Source organism: Triturus cristatus, chromosome 1_1 (genome assembly GCF_964204655.1).
Source record: "Triturus cristatus chromosome 1_1, aTriCri1.1, whole genome shotgun sequence".
Classification (NCBI taxonomy): Eukaryota; Metazoa; Chordata; class Amphibia; order Caudata; family Salamandridae; genus Triturus; species Triturus cristatus.
This window is the reverse complement of record NC_140579.1, coordinates 41,042,724-41,055,929: the sequence shown is the minus strand read 5'-3', so window position 1 is coordinate 41,055,929 and position 13,206 is coordinate 41,042,724. Positions and strand designations below refer to the sequence as shown.

The following is a 13,206-nucleotide window of genomic DNA, read 5'->3' as shown; positions in this document are numbered from 1 at the left end:
GGCATCGCGCAGAGCTACGAAGAACGGTATTTTCCGAGCCCTCTGTGAAATAAAAAGGTGGTTTGAACCCACTTGATATACGCAAAACATGGCGGCTGTGCGCCTCTTACAGCGTGATTTGGAAAATTCAGCTGTGGGGCATTTGCTAATCTCAGGAGCATAAACCAAGCATAGCCCTGCCAGGCCCGGATTACCTGCACTTCTACCAGTCAAAGGGAGAGGGCCAGAGAGAGTACAGGCACTTCTCAGCAGCAAACACTTACTCTGGCACTGGAAGGGAGTTACTTCTCTTCAAGCGCCGAGTACAAGGCCACGCAAATATTAAACTGCGATGAACTGCACCCAATGCAAACAGCATATTCAGAAAGTCATTTTAAAATACATAAAGGGGTACTTGTGTAGCACTCATTTACACACTCCTGCAAGCCTCTGTGAGGTGCTGAACAGTATCTAAAATGGGATTATAATAGGAATCTTCATATGCAGTTAATACAAATAGAAATGACTGGGCCCTCTTTACACTGTCATTAATAGGAACTTGGACATTGTAAGGCAATTGACATGAACACTCCCGTAGTACTACTTTCTGCACTCAGATATATTTTTGTGAACTGGCCCCAAGGAGCCATGCCACAGTCTAGTTTGAGTTAGAGTCGATTAGAGTCAATACCTTATAATAATTGACAGTTACTATTGACAAAAATGTTTACCTGCAAAAAATACACACATCTATAGATCTGTGCACAGGGTACATACAATAGAATTGAACTTTTTACTGCTTTTACATAAATCATTTATTCGGATTGCAGAAGTCTTTAACCTAAAAGCATAAATGTCTAACTTTTTAAAATAATACAAAAACACAGGAAACGTTGTTAAAATCATTATTAAGACTTTAATTTTCTGCACCTGAATATTTTCAATATTTCAGTTCAGTCGTGGTTACACAGTTCATTTCTATGCCCCGTAATGAATTCCATCGTTGCATTTTTAGTGCTGCACTTTCCAAAATGACATGCTGCAGACACCTTCCATAGAAATGGCAACACCCGCCCTCATCGTGGAGAAGCCAAGACCCTACAATATCCAAGGGGGGTAGCTGAATATAAAAAAACAGCATGAGCAGACTTCTTAAGCCTGGACGTGAGAGAAAAGCACAATTACTCGGCGATCTGTTCCCTAGGAATTGTCTTCCACATTCGCGGAATGTCTAGGCTTTCGTGTATTCACTCATAGTGACCACACCGTCATCCGCTTCAATCAACACGCATGCACAGACGTCACCCAATGATTACACTGACACTTTCTTTGTGGGTGAAGAACTGCTGCAGGTTTATTTCATACAACATAAGTATGACAATAAAATTGGGTTATCTTACGGGCGATCCAGGGCAAGCAGCCCCTTGCTGCTCTGCCCGCATGGTGAGCCAGCACACACGGTGGGTCGATGCCCGGCAGTGTGGCACATATTTATTTTCAGATCATCCACTGGGTCACGTGATCTGTCTCCTACTCCCGCCCCTTCTGACAGGGGCGGAGCGTGTTGTGGCACACCCCCGGTTGGTCAGGCCCCCCAACCGCCCGAAGGACTAACGGGGCGCCGTCGCGGTCTTCCCAGAACCCCCTTCGGCTCCTGGACCTTGGCTCGGGCACCCTTACTGTGCCGGACAGGGGTACCCTTACTGTACCGCCTGTCGCAGAGGTACCCTTACTGTACCCGTCTGCATTCAGATCGCCCTGTAACACCGCCTGCAACGCAAAAGAAAACATTAAAACATTCCAATAACGCGCTGTCTCTGCTACGCAGGGTAAGCGGAAAGGGTGGGAATACGCGTGTCCGAGCTGGAGCGGCGCGCAGAAAGCAGAGGAGGAACTGGGCGAGAGGGACGCCTAAGTAGGGGGGCTAGCCTCGCCCCCCCCCCCAACGGCCCGCCTCCACCTACGCGCTATTGGGAGGTCTCCTCCCTGGGCGTAGCCTCGCGCGCGAGGCAGAAGAGGGGGAAGGCTACGACGGGCGGCCACTAGAGAGCTGCCCTGCTGATGTCCCACTGCGTGGGACGCGGGCAGCGGCATAGTGACCACACCGTCATCCGCTTCAATCAACACGCATGCACAGACGTCACCCAATGATTACACTGACACTTTCTTTGTGGGTGAAGAACTGCTGCAGGTTTATTTCATACAACATAAGTATGACAATAAAATTGGGTTATCTTACGGGCGATCCAGGGCAAGCAGCCCCTAGCTGCTCCGCCCGCCTGGTGAGCCAGCACACACGGTGGGTCGATGCCCGGCAGTGTGGCACATATTTATTTTCAGATCATCCACTGGGTCACGTGATCTGTCTCCTACTCCCGCCCCTTCTGACAGGGGCGGAGCGTGTTGTGGCACACCCCCGGTTGGTCAGGCCCCCCAACCGCCCGAAGGACTTGCGGGGCGCCGTCGCGGTCTTCCCAGAACCCCCTTCGGCTCCTGGACCTTGGCTCGGGCACCCTTACTGTGCCGGACAGGGGTACCCTTACTGTACCGCCTGTCGCAGAGGTACCCTTACTGTACCCGTCTGCATCCAGATCGCCCTGTAACTCCGCCACAGCTCTGGGGAGGCAACCGTCGCTGCCAGAGCCCCCCCTTCCTCCCTTTGCTGTTATATGTGCCCTGCCCCTGCGAGCCAGCTTAATGGGCTAAATTAGGGGTCCTGTTCTGTAACCCGTAAAAGACGGCATTAATTTGCAACATTACTCAAAAGCCCAGGGCAGACGAACAAAGGATGTCTTTTGGCCCCACTGCCGTAAGCTTAGACGTGACTGGTGTTCCTAACCTTCTAAGCGAAGCCACAGCAGATCATCCTAACGTAATTATGGGAGGATCTAGCACCTGCACATACTGTACCCGTCTGCATCCAGATCGCCCTGTAACTCCGCCTGCAACGCAAAAGAAAACATTAAAACATTCCAATAACGCGCTGTCTCCGCTACGCAGGGTAAGCGGAAAGGGTGGGAATACGCGTGTCCGAGCTGGAGCGGCGCGCAGAAAGCAGAGGAGGAACTGGGCGAGAGGGACGCCTAAGTAGGGGGGCTAGCCTCGCCCCCCACCCCCAACGGCCCGCCTCCACCTACGCGCTATTGGGAGGTCTCCTGCCTGGGCGTAGCCTCGCACGCGAGGCAGAAGAGGGGGAAGGCTACGACGGGCGGCCACTAGAGAGCTGCCCTGCTGATGTCCCACTGCGTGGGACGCGGGCAGCGGCAGATTCTTGGGTTTGGGCGGAGCATACAAGGGGTTTCCGGTCCGAAAACTCACACGAGTACAAATGCAATGCAATAGATTTCGCACTTACATAAAAGGGAGCTATTGACATTTTGCATTACCGCATTTGTTTAATGTTTCATTAAGGTGGAAAAAAACAATGTCATTTACAATGCCAATAACTCAAACTAATGTCATTGAGAGACCTATTGGCTATACCAATGCTTGTTGGCTTTGAAATTCTGGTCACCCTACCCTAAGACTTCTGATAAATGTAATTTAATGCACTAATTAACTCCAGTGTTCGGAGGTAAATCGCTTTCACATTAGACGTTTTGAATTTTGAAGCCTTTGGTACATTTTTACATGTCGATTTAAATCCCAGCAGAGGGCTCGGTTTCTGTCACGGCGCTTAGAAACAAGCCATTACACTTGCCTACAGCTCTCTGCTCGCGTATTTCCCCGAGATACACTCCACCCTGTGGCAGCACCAGCCGTCCAGGAGTCGGGGCGGGAAGGGCACGGGAAGGCGTGAAACACACAGACATGTAAATAAATGGCCTTCGGAGGACCGGCGAGGCTGCGGAAGACTTTGATGTGAGACAACAGGTCCATGGGCGCGTCTGACCTGGAAGCTGCACAGCCAATGGCAGGCGACGTGGGAGGAGGTTGGACTGTTAGTAATTAAATGATTGATTTAATTACTAACAGCCCAACCTCCCCCCAAGTCGCCTGCCGTTGGCTGTGCATTTAATTTAAATCTCTTTCCGCCCAATGGGCGTTGCGCGCCTGAGTAGCATGTATGTAGCGCTTTCTGCTCTGAGGATGTGCTAAAGCACTTAGGTACGAGACGCCAATTTCTCTTGAACGTGATTTTATACCCACATTTCATGCTGGGAGATCTTCCAGCAGAGAGGCCGTGAGCTGCTGCTGAGTAGCGCCGCGGTCTGGTGCGGGACTCCCCGGAGGAGACCTGCCTGCTCAGGGGAGGGAGCGGCCGCCTGCTGAGAGCTCCCGCCCTGGTGACTGCAGGGGCACATTAATTCTACCTGAACGGTGCAGGGAGGACAGCTGGAGGCGGCGGCGTGACTTAGTGAGAGAGTCCACGGAGTCTGCTGGGGGATGCTCCTGTCCTGGTAGTCAGGGGCTCTGCTGGGAGCTGCACCTGTCCTGAGAACTAGGGAGTAGGGGAGGCTTCACCTCACCTAAGTTACGGGGGTCGCGGCTGGGGGCTGCACCTGTCCTGAGAGCCCGGGGCACTGTTGGGGGCTTCACCTGCCCTGGGAGCCAGGTGCGTTGCTGGGGTCTGTACCCGTCCTGAGAGCCAGGTGCGCTGCTGGGGGTGCACCTGTCCTGAGAGCCAGGTTAGCTGCTGGGGGTGCACCTGTCCTGAGAGCCAGGTTAGCTGCTGGGGTTGCACCTGTCCTGAGAGCCAGGGGTTCTGCTGGGGGCTGCACCTGTCCTGAGAGTCGGGGCGCTGCACCTGTCCTGAGAGCAAAGGGCGCTGCTGGGGGTGCACCTGTCCTGAGAGCCAGAGGCGCTGTTGGGGGCTCCACCTGTCCCGAGAGCCAGGGGTGCTGCTGGGGGCTGCACCTGTCCTGAGAGTCGGGGCGCTGCTGGGGGCTGCACCTGTCCTGAGAGCCAGGGGCGCTGCTGGGGGCTGCACCTGTCCTGAGAGCCAGGGGCGCTGCTGGGGGCTGCACCTGTCCTGAGAGCCAGGGGCGCTGCTGGGGGCTGCACCTGTCCTGAGAGTCAGGGGCGCTGCTGGGGGCTGCACCTGTCCTGAGAGTTGGGCTGCTGCTGGGGGCTGCACCTGTCCTGTGAGCAAAGGGCGCTGCTGGGGGTGCACCTGTCCTGAGAGCCAGAGGCGCTGTTGGGGGCTGCACATGTCCTAAGAGCCAGGGGCTGCACCTGTCCTGAGCGCCAGAGGCGCTGCTGGGGGCTTCACCTGTCCTAAGAACCACGGGCGCTGAGGGGTCGCTACACCTGACCTGTGAACCAGAGATGCGTCCGATCAGGAAGTTAGGGGGATGACCAGAGACCTAGAGGAGGCGGCACCTGGCCAGGGAGCAAAGAAAGGCGGTACCCAACCAGAGTCGCGGAGACTGTAGCCACCCGAGGAGCCAGGATGCTGCATTTATCAGCAGGAGTACAGAAGCCTGCACGCTGCTCGGGCCTTCATCTCAAGATGACCGTAGCAGGCTACCTGCTGCTATGCGGTGAGTGATGTCAAGTGTTCCTTCTTAGGGGCTACTGGAGAATGTGCTCACTGAAGCGTGTGCATGATGCTGTTACCTCTAACAATGTTGTTTTTTTTGTGATGATAACAAGTGTTGGGACACATAACATCAGCAATTCTCAATTTTTTTTTCTTCAGTTTCTCCATAAGCGGCTGTAGGTTACTAACATGGCTAGTGGAGGCTAGGGTTGAATCAATGGGACTCCTCCTGCTGAATGCTCATGGGACTCCTTCTGCTGAATGCTCTTGACCCAGGAAGGGTTTGATGGTGGGCTGAAACATGTCGACAATCATTATCAGAAGGTGTGCATTGTACACTCCAAACTGAATCTTTTGGTGTTCACCACAGAATGAGGTTCCATTTTTTAAGATAACTAAACGTATTTCTACATGTGTGGCCCCTTTCCTCTGTAAACCGATGCCCTTCCTCTAACTCTACTCAGCATGGCCGGCTTTAGGGCGGTGCGAGCGGTGCCACCGCACCGGGTGCTGGCTTCCTGGGGGCGCCGTGTTTGAAAGTTTATTATGCTTTTGAAGCACCTGCTGCAGCGTTTCCAGGCCTCACATAAATGTCAAGATAACTCTTGTGATTAATTATCTTCCTGGAGAGAGATCAGCATGTTGCATAGTTGAGGTTTTGACCTCTGTGAAGTTAGTGCAGAGGGTTAATGTGCCTGCTGCAAAGAACGTGTACCAAGTAGATTACAGAGTGGGTCTGATGTAAACAGATCAGCAGGTTACTGCTTTCAGAAGAGACATCCTTTTGTTACTTGCAATTTATAACATAAAGTCCTAATATACAACAGTGAGCTATTAACTTTCATCCCAGAACTGAATACACACTGCAAAGTATACATTATTAAAACATTGATTAAGGTTGCAAAAAGGGTTCATTTGGCTAGAAATCGATTCTTATTTTTAAAGAAAACTCCCAACTATGCTGTTTCTTTTTCGACTCTGAGTTTGTGCTTCTCCACACCAAGCACTCTTAAACTATACTGCCTACCAGCATGGATGACATGTGACTCCTACACTTTTAGTCCTTTGGCTTATGTAAACATTTCCTATACACTGATTTACACACGTATGATTGATTGTCTCTGTGTAATGTGTGTGTGATGCAAAGTGCTCTGACACCCTACACTGGTATGAGTGGCGCTATATAACTAATTCAATGCATCTGAGATAGTGTGGTTATGGAGACTTGGTGACTGTTAAAGGGTGCTAGTGAGAGAATCCGTGGTGGAGGTGGTCATTGGGGGGGGCGCCAACAAACATTGTCGCACAGGGCGCCACCAGCACTAAGGCCGGCCCTGCTACTCGGTGACTGTAAGTAGTTTGTTTCGGAAGCTGATGATTGGAAAACAATGCCTCTCTGCGAGCTTCGTTGGGATCCCACCACCGACTTGGGGATTGGTTTTAGCGAGGAGGAGCCGTGATGAACCATGCCGCTGGTGGAAGGTGAGGGATTCCTCCCTCTTTAAGGAACGCTCCAATGGAAGATCTAAAACTCCATCTTTGAATCTCCCTAACTAAGTATGGCTGACACTCTGAGGCTCACCTCGCTCCACAACATTGGTGTGGTTTTCTTGCATTTAGGGAGGATATATTGTTGATAAATTTGTATGAAGCCGCATTGACAAACCCAAAAGTTCTATTTTTAATGAGCTGATTTCCGCATGCCTGTGTTCACACGTGTTGCCACATTGAAGCCAGGCCAAGTGGCTTTGCCAATGCTTGTTTTTCTAACGTCATAACAGAGTCACGGATGGTTCCTGCAGTATGTCAGGCTCCTTGGGTGGGAGCACTTCAGCCAATAAACTAGTTTAACAAAGAAGATGAAAGAGGTAAACTGAGAGAGATTTAACTTCCTGGAGAAGACGAGAAATGCCTCGCGACAGAACCGTCACGGGAAAGAGTGCGGTGAACCCGGCCATGAGGCATTAGAGATGAGTGGCTGGAGCAAGGAGAGGTAAACATGTGCGAACATGTTTAAAACACAAAGGCAAAACAAGGAAGGAGGTGAGAGACAAAAATAAGAATGCAAGGCAGAGGGTAGAGTATGACAATTACTGGAAAATAGATGGAGCGAGAGAGGCGGACAGAGACAGCAAGAGAGTGATGTGGGTGACCACCAGAGGTTGTGTGTGTGTATATATATCTATCTCTATATATCAGTGCCGTTTGACACTGGGTAGTTATAGTTAGATCTGCGTTTCAATAGGAAAAGCATTTTTTGTTTTCCTAATAACTTTTGCTCCTTTTGATGAATCTGTACTAAGCTTTGCGTAAAAAAAAAAATCTAATTTGCCTCAGTTTCTTCCCGGAAAGTTTCCATCAAGCAGGCTGAGAAAAAGCTGTAGTCCCATTACGAGTTTTCCCCATTCATTTTCCATAGGAAAATTGAACAATGATACCTCAAAAACCACTAAACGGATTTACACCAAATTTGGCAGAAAGCGTGCTGTGTCGATTTGGCATAAATCCATTCATTAGTCTTTGAGCAATTAATGCTCAAAAACTATAATTCACCCTGCAGGGGATTTGCTTACCCGACAGATCTCAAGCTGAGATCCGATTGGCTGCTACCACATCAACTGTGTAGAAGCAGCCATCTTAAGGCAGGACTCCTTCTGAGCTAAACAAAAGGAAAACGAATAAGTGAAGGGATACCCCATCCGCTCGGATAGACTTCTTTTTTCCCAGAAAGTTTTCAGATCCTGGGGGAGGGTGGAGAGACCAGAGGGCAAAACATATTTGACATGTGTCTGCCTTCTGAGCCTCAATTAGGATCCAGGAACCCCATCCCCTGGAAACCAAAATTCTACTAAAGGGAAGGGGGGGGGGGGGGTGCATGGCTCCCCTCCCCAAGCCTGAAATTGCCACTGGGACACCTTTTCCCAAGGCTGATTTAAAATAAAGGTGAGGGAGGGTGAGCAGCCTCACTCCCTGAATCTCAATAGGCCCGGGACCCCATCCCTGCGGCAGAAATTAAATTAAAGGGGGTAGTCAACCCCCTCCCTTCCCCCCCCCCCTCCAACCCCCCCCAGCCATGAAAGATCCCGTGGACCGAATCCCCTGGGGCTGTCTGAAGCACTGTGTTCCAGGGAGCCAACATCCAGGACACAGCAGTTTCCCTGCCCGTGGTCCCAGTTGTGGTGCTTGAAGTGAGGGTGCTGCGTGGGGCAGTGGTGGTGGATCTAGTCCTGGCGGTGGTGCTGGAATGAGGGTGCTCCTTGCGTCAGCTGTGGCGAGGCTGGTGGTCTTCTAAAGCCCTGTGAAGTACTCTGGTGTGGCTGGCAGCTCAAAAGCTGTGTGCGCCCAGAAAGCTCTTAGCCCGGGCGGACACACACGACAGGGGGTGGGAAGCAGAAGCCCGTTGAGCCCAAAGGGCATTGCGCGCCTGGCTTGGGACCAGTTCCACCACCGCCACTGCCCCACCACAGTTAATAGCGTATCCAAGAAAAGCAGCACCCTCATCCCAAGCACCACCGCCAGGACCGGTTCCACCATCACTGCCCCCAGCAGCACTCTCACTTCAAGCACCACAACCAGGACCAGATCCACAAACACTGTCCCATGCAGCACCCTCACGTCATGCACCACGTCCAGGACCGGTTCCACCACCACTGCCTCACCACAGTTAGTAAAACATCCAACACATGCAGGACCCTCACTTCAAGCACCACCACGGGGACCGGTTCCACCAGCACTGTCCCATGCAGCACCCTCACTTCAAGCACCACCGCCAGGACCGTTTCTACCACCACTGTCCCCACCAGTCATTGGAGCATCCAACACAAGCAGTAGGATCACTTCAAGCGCTACTGCCAGGACCGGTTCTACCATCTCTGTCCCCAGCAGCACCCTCACTTCAAGCACCACCACCAGGATCAGTTCCACCACCACTGTCCCCAGCAGCACCCTCACTTCAAGCACCACCACCAGGACCAGATCCACCACCACTGTCCCCAGCAGCACCCTCACTTCAAGCACCACCACCAGGACCAGATCCACCGTCACTGCCCCCAGCAGCACCCTCACTTCAAGCACCACCACCAGGATCAGTTCCACCGTCACTGCCCCCAGCAGCACCCTCACTTCAAGCACCACCACCAGGACCAGATCCACCACCACTGTCCCCAGCAGCACCCTCACTTCAAGCACCACCACCAGGACCAGATCCACCATCACTGCCCCCAGCAGCACCCTCACTTCAAGCACCACCACCAGGATCAGTTCCACCACCACTGTCCCCAGCAGCACCCTCACTTCAAGCACCACCACCGGGACCAAATCCACCACCACTGTCCCCAGCAGCACCCTCACTTCAAGCACCACCACCGGGACCAGATCCACCACCACTGTCCCCAGCAGCACCCTCACTTCAAGCACCACCACCGGGACCAGATCCACCACCACTGTCCCCAGCAGCAGCCTCACTTAGTAGCATGTATGTGCCCTCGGATACTGCCGAGACTTTTGTGCAGCGTGCGACTTCCTGAGGCAGGACTTGCACTATAGAAATAATTAAATTTAAAAAGCAGTCCCTCCCCAGTCTAATCCCTTCCGGTGGGGGCTTGCAGATCGCGTTCAGCCAGCAATAAAAACACATGCTGGGCCGGACGCGCGCAGCAGGCCCGTTTGCCCCCGTCCACGCCAGGAACGCACCGAGGGCCGGAGACGCTGCCCTTTTTACACCAGAAAAGGAAATCAGGATTTCATGCTCAGGCAAAGCTCTTCATTTATTTAATTTACCAGATCACGCCTGTCTACGGTTAGATCCTAGTCAGGATCCCTCCAGTTTTAAATGCAACAACTGTGGATTCCAGGTATCTGGGCCTGAGTGAGTAATGTCCAATATTCCTTCCCCAAAAACACACAGCCTCAGTCCTCTTTTGAATTCCACTTGGAACTGATCAATGCACGGTCCCTTGTTAAACACGCCCATGAGGCTGCGTAGTTTATCGAGAGTCGACAACTAGATGTCCTCTTTGACACAAAAACTTGGGCTGGGCAGCTAACCACTCCAACCCCGATTTTATTAATTGCAACGCCTGTGACAAATCCTCGTTTTAAATATTAAGTCATCCCTGAGTTAGCCTCAATGCCCAATAAGGTAGGGTCATGGCATTTAAAAGTAGGACGTGTATAGGTTAAATCTAAAACATTTGCTTACAGTGACAAGGGCTCAAAGCTATTTTCACTGTGGCAGGGTTAGCTGTTCCCTTGGAAAACATTCAGTTAATATTAAATCTGAATGTTTTCTCTGCATAGAAACAGATGAAAAGTTAATTCTTGGACTTTAAAAAAAATATTTATTACAAATCCAATTCACCAGTAAATTTGGATTTGTACTAAATGTTTCCCAAAAGGTACTTTTCAAAGTCACCTCTTGCCTGCCTAAAGCCTGTATAAGCCCACTTGCATGAACTTCCTCCTGTCACCCAGGAGCTGAGAGATTGGCCTTGGGTGTGTGGAGAGATTGACCTTCCCTTGACAAGATTGCCCTGGGGCCTGTGCCCAGCCCCTTGCATAACTTCAAAGGAGGCCTACTCTGCCACTGGCAGATGTGGCTTACACCTCGCTTGCCTTTATTTTGTCCTCCTAGCCAGTCAGGCTCCAATCCCAGTGGGAGAGGAGCTGCCCACAGAACTGGTCTTGAGTGACCACAGTGCAGGGGCTTTTCCCCCTCTCATCGGTTTTCAACTCATCAGTCTAAGTCTTCTTTTGTCTCTTTTTCGTACCATTTCAATCTCACATTCTTTCACTTACTCTGTATCACTTTATACATGTTCATTAGATATTACTCCCCTGCTTTCTTCCACCACTACTCTCCATGCTCCCCCTCTTAATTTCTGCCTCTCAATCTCTACCTGTCCTCTCTATGCTCAATCTCCCCTCCAATCATCTTCTTCACTCACATGCCGAAATTTATATTTTCTTATTCAAATTTCGGGTGATTTATGGTTTAGTGAACTGCTGAACTCATCTGAGATTTGAGGATAGGTTCTCATCGTTCATTACCTGTGATATGGTCAATAGATAAAAAAGGTAAATAGAGACGTTGGGGCGACGCAGAGACCCTAGTTCTAGTTTATCAGTCTAACTGGCGATTGGTTGAACAGGCCGCCATAGTTAGTCAGATCGGTCCTTAAGGATGTTTTCATGAAGGAAGCCTATTCTGAAGAGATAACATTATAGTGTCCACTTTTATGTAAAGTTATTTTAAAATTTTATTTACAGGCACTTAATCCTTGTGTATTAAAATTTCCTTCAAAACATGCGGATGTATTGTCCCAGTGGTTTGTTTTTGAGCTTGAATCATTGGCCCCTCGAAATTCACTCTAGATCTTCCTGAATTCTCCAGAAAATATCACAGCCTTAAAGGGCTCCCGAATTCTGGGTAAAATCTCCTCCCTGCATAAATCAGCCGACCAAGAGCTCCTCAAGGTGTGCAGCATTCATCAGTGCAGTACTGCATTTTTAATTCCACATTTAATCCCTATTTGTAAAGTGCAAACGAATCACCCCTAAGGGTATCCAGGCGCTGGGGGGCCGTCAAGCAGATTAAGTGAGCTTTGCCCAGAGTCACATGATGCTGAGCTGCCGCAAGCAATCATACTGTGAGCCCTGCGCTCCGGAATCAGCCACTCTGGCCCCTGCGCCACATCTCCCCACATTTGATCAGTCTTTACCTAGACAACTGACCCATTGGCAAATAGTGGTCCTCTCACCCAAATCAATTCCTTCTTTTTTGATAATAAAGTTTATTTGCATTTGAAAAACAGACAGACAAGAGGCCAGCATACAATTGCATAGTAGATCAGCGACCATCAATAACAGACAACAAAAGCCACAGTCATGATTGAAGTAATTCGAGCAGACCACCCCAGTTGAAAGACAGTAGAGCGATGTGTGAGAAAAGCAGAGCCAATAATTCAAAATGGTAAGTTCAGCCATTTGCCCCATACCTTGTGGAACTTCCCAGGACAACACCGGGACTCAAAGAGAGGCTCTTCCTGGGCCACGCACCAGTCCACCACTCGTCGCCACTTTCGCAGGGTAGGGGATTTGGCCTGAGCCCAGGCCGCCGCGATGTCTCGCTTGGCCACCGCCACCGCCGTGCCCAGAAAATGTTTGTCTGCTCTAGAGCCATCTAGACCATCAAATACCCGCAGGAGAAGGCGTATGGGATCATGGTGAACCTGCCAACCCAGAGTCTGCGAAAGCTCACATTCCACCCCCGACAAGAACAGGGCAAGACCAGGGCACAACCAGACCATGTGGTAAAAGTCGGCCGGGGCTTGGCCACATAGTGTGCAATCTGGGGAGGGGTGCAGTCCCGCCTTATGTAGGCGCACAGGGGTGAAGTAGGCCATGTGTAGATAATAAAGTTGGATAAGACTGAGTTTAGAGGAGGTCGTAAGACTTTTGGGAGCCATAAGGGGTCGCACCAGTCTGCTTCTTCTAGGGGACCCAGCCACTCTTCCCAGCGGGTTCGCAGCGAGTCCAGGGTAGAGGGGCCATTATTCACTAGGGAGTGGTATATCTGTGACACCCCTTCTCTGCCCAAGTTTCCCATCATAACCTGGGCCTCCAACGGGCTAAATTCGGGAATCGACGTGATCCAGCGGTTCAACAGATACTCCACTACAATATACTCACCTTGGCCCATAAACTCACAGTGCGTAAAACCGCTGGTTGTCGAGTTTGTGATTTTC

At 51.0% G+C, this 13,206-nt stretch overlaps 1 protein-coding gene across 2 annotated transcripts in view; it reads left to right on the top strand.

Moving 5' to 3' along the window:
- Positions 1 to 4,007: 4,007 nt before the first annotated feature.
- LOC146869304 (uncharacterized) overlaps positions 4,008 to 13,206 on the top strand; it is a 77,891-nt gene continuing 68,692 nt past the window's right edge. Inside the window, exon 1 of one of the 2 annotated variants that reach the window (XM_085647126.1) lies at positions 4,008 to 5,462. In XM_085647126.1, coding sequence (XP_085503252.1) covers positions 5,372 to 5,462 — 91 coding nt within the window. In that variant the 5' untranslated portion in view covers positions 4,008 to 5,371. The remainder of the gene's footprint in view (positions 5,463 to 13,206) is intronic. The other variant, XM_085647132.1, reaches the window with a different exon arrangement.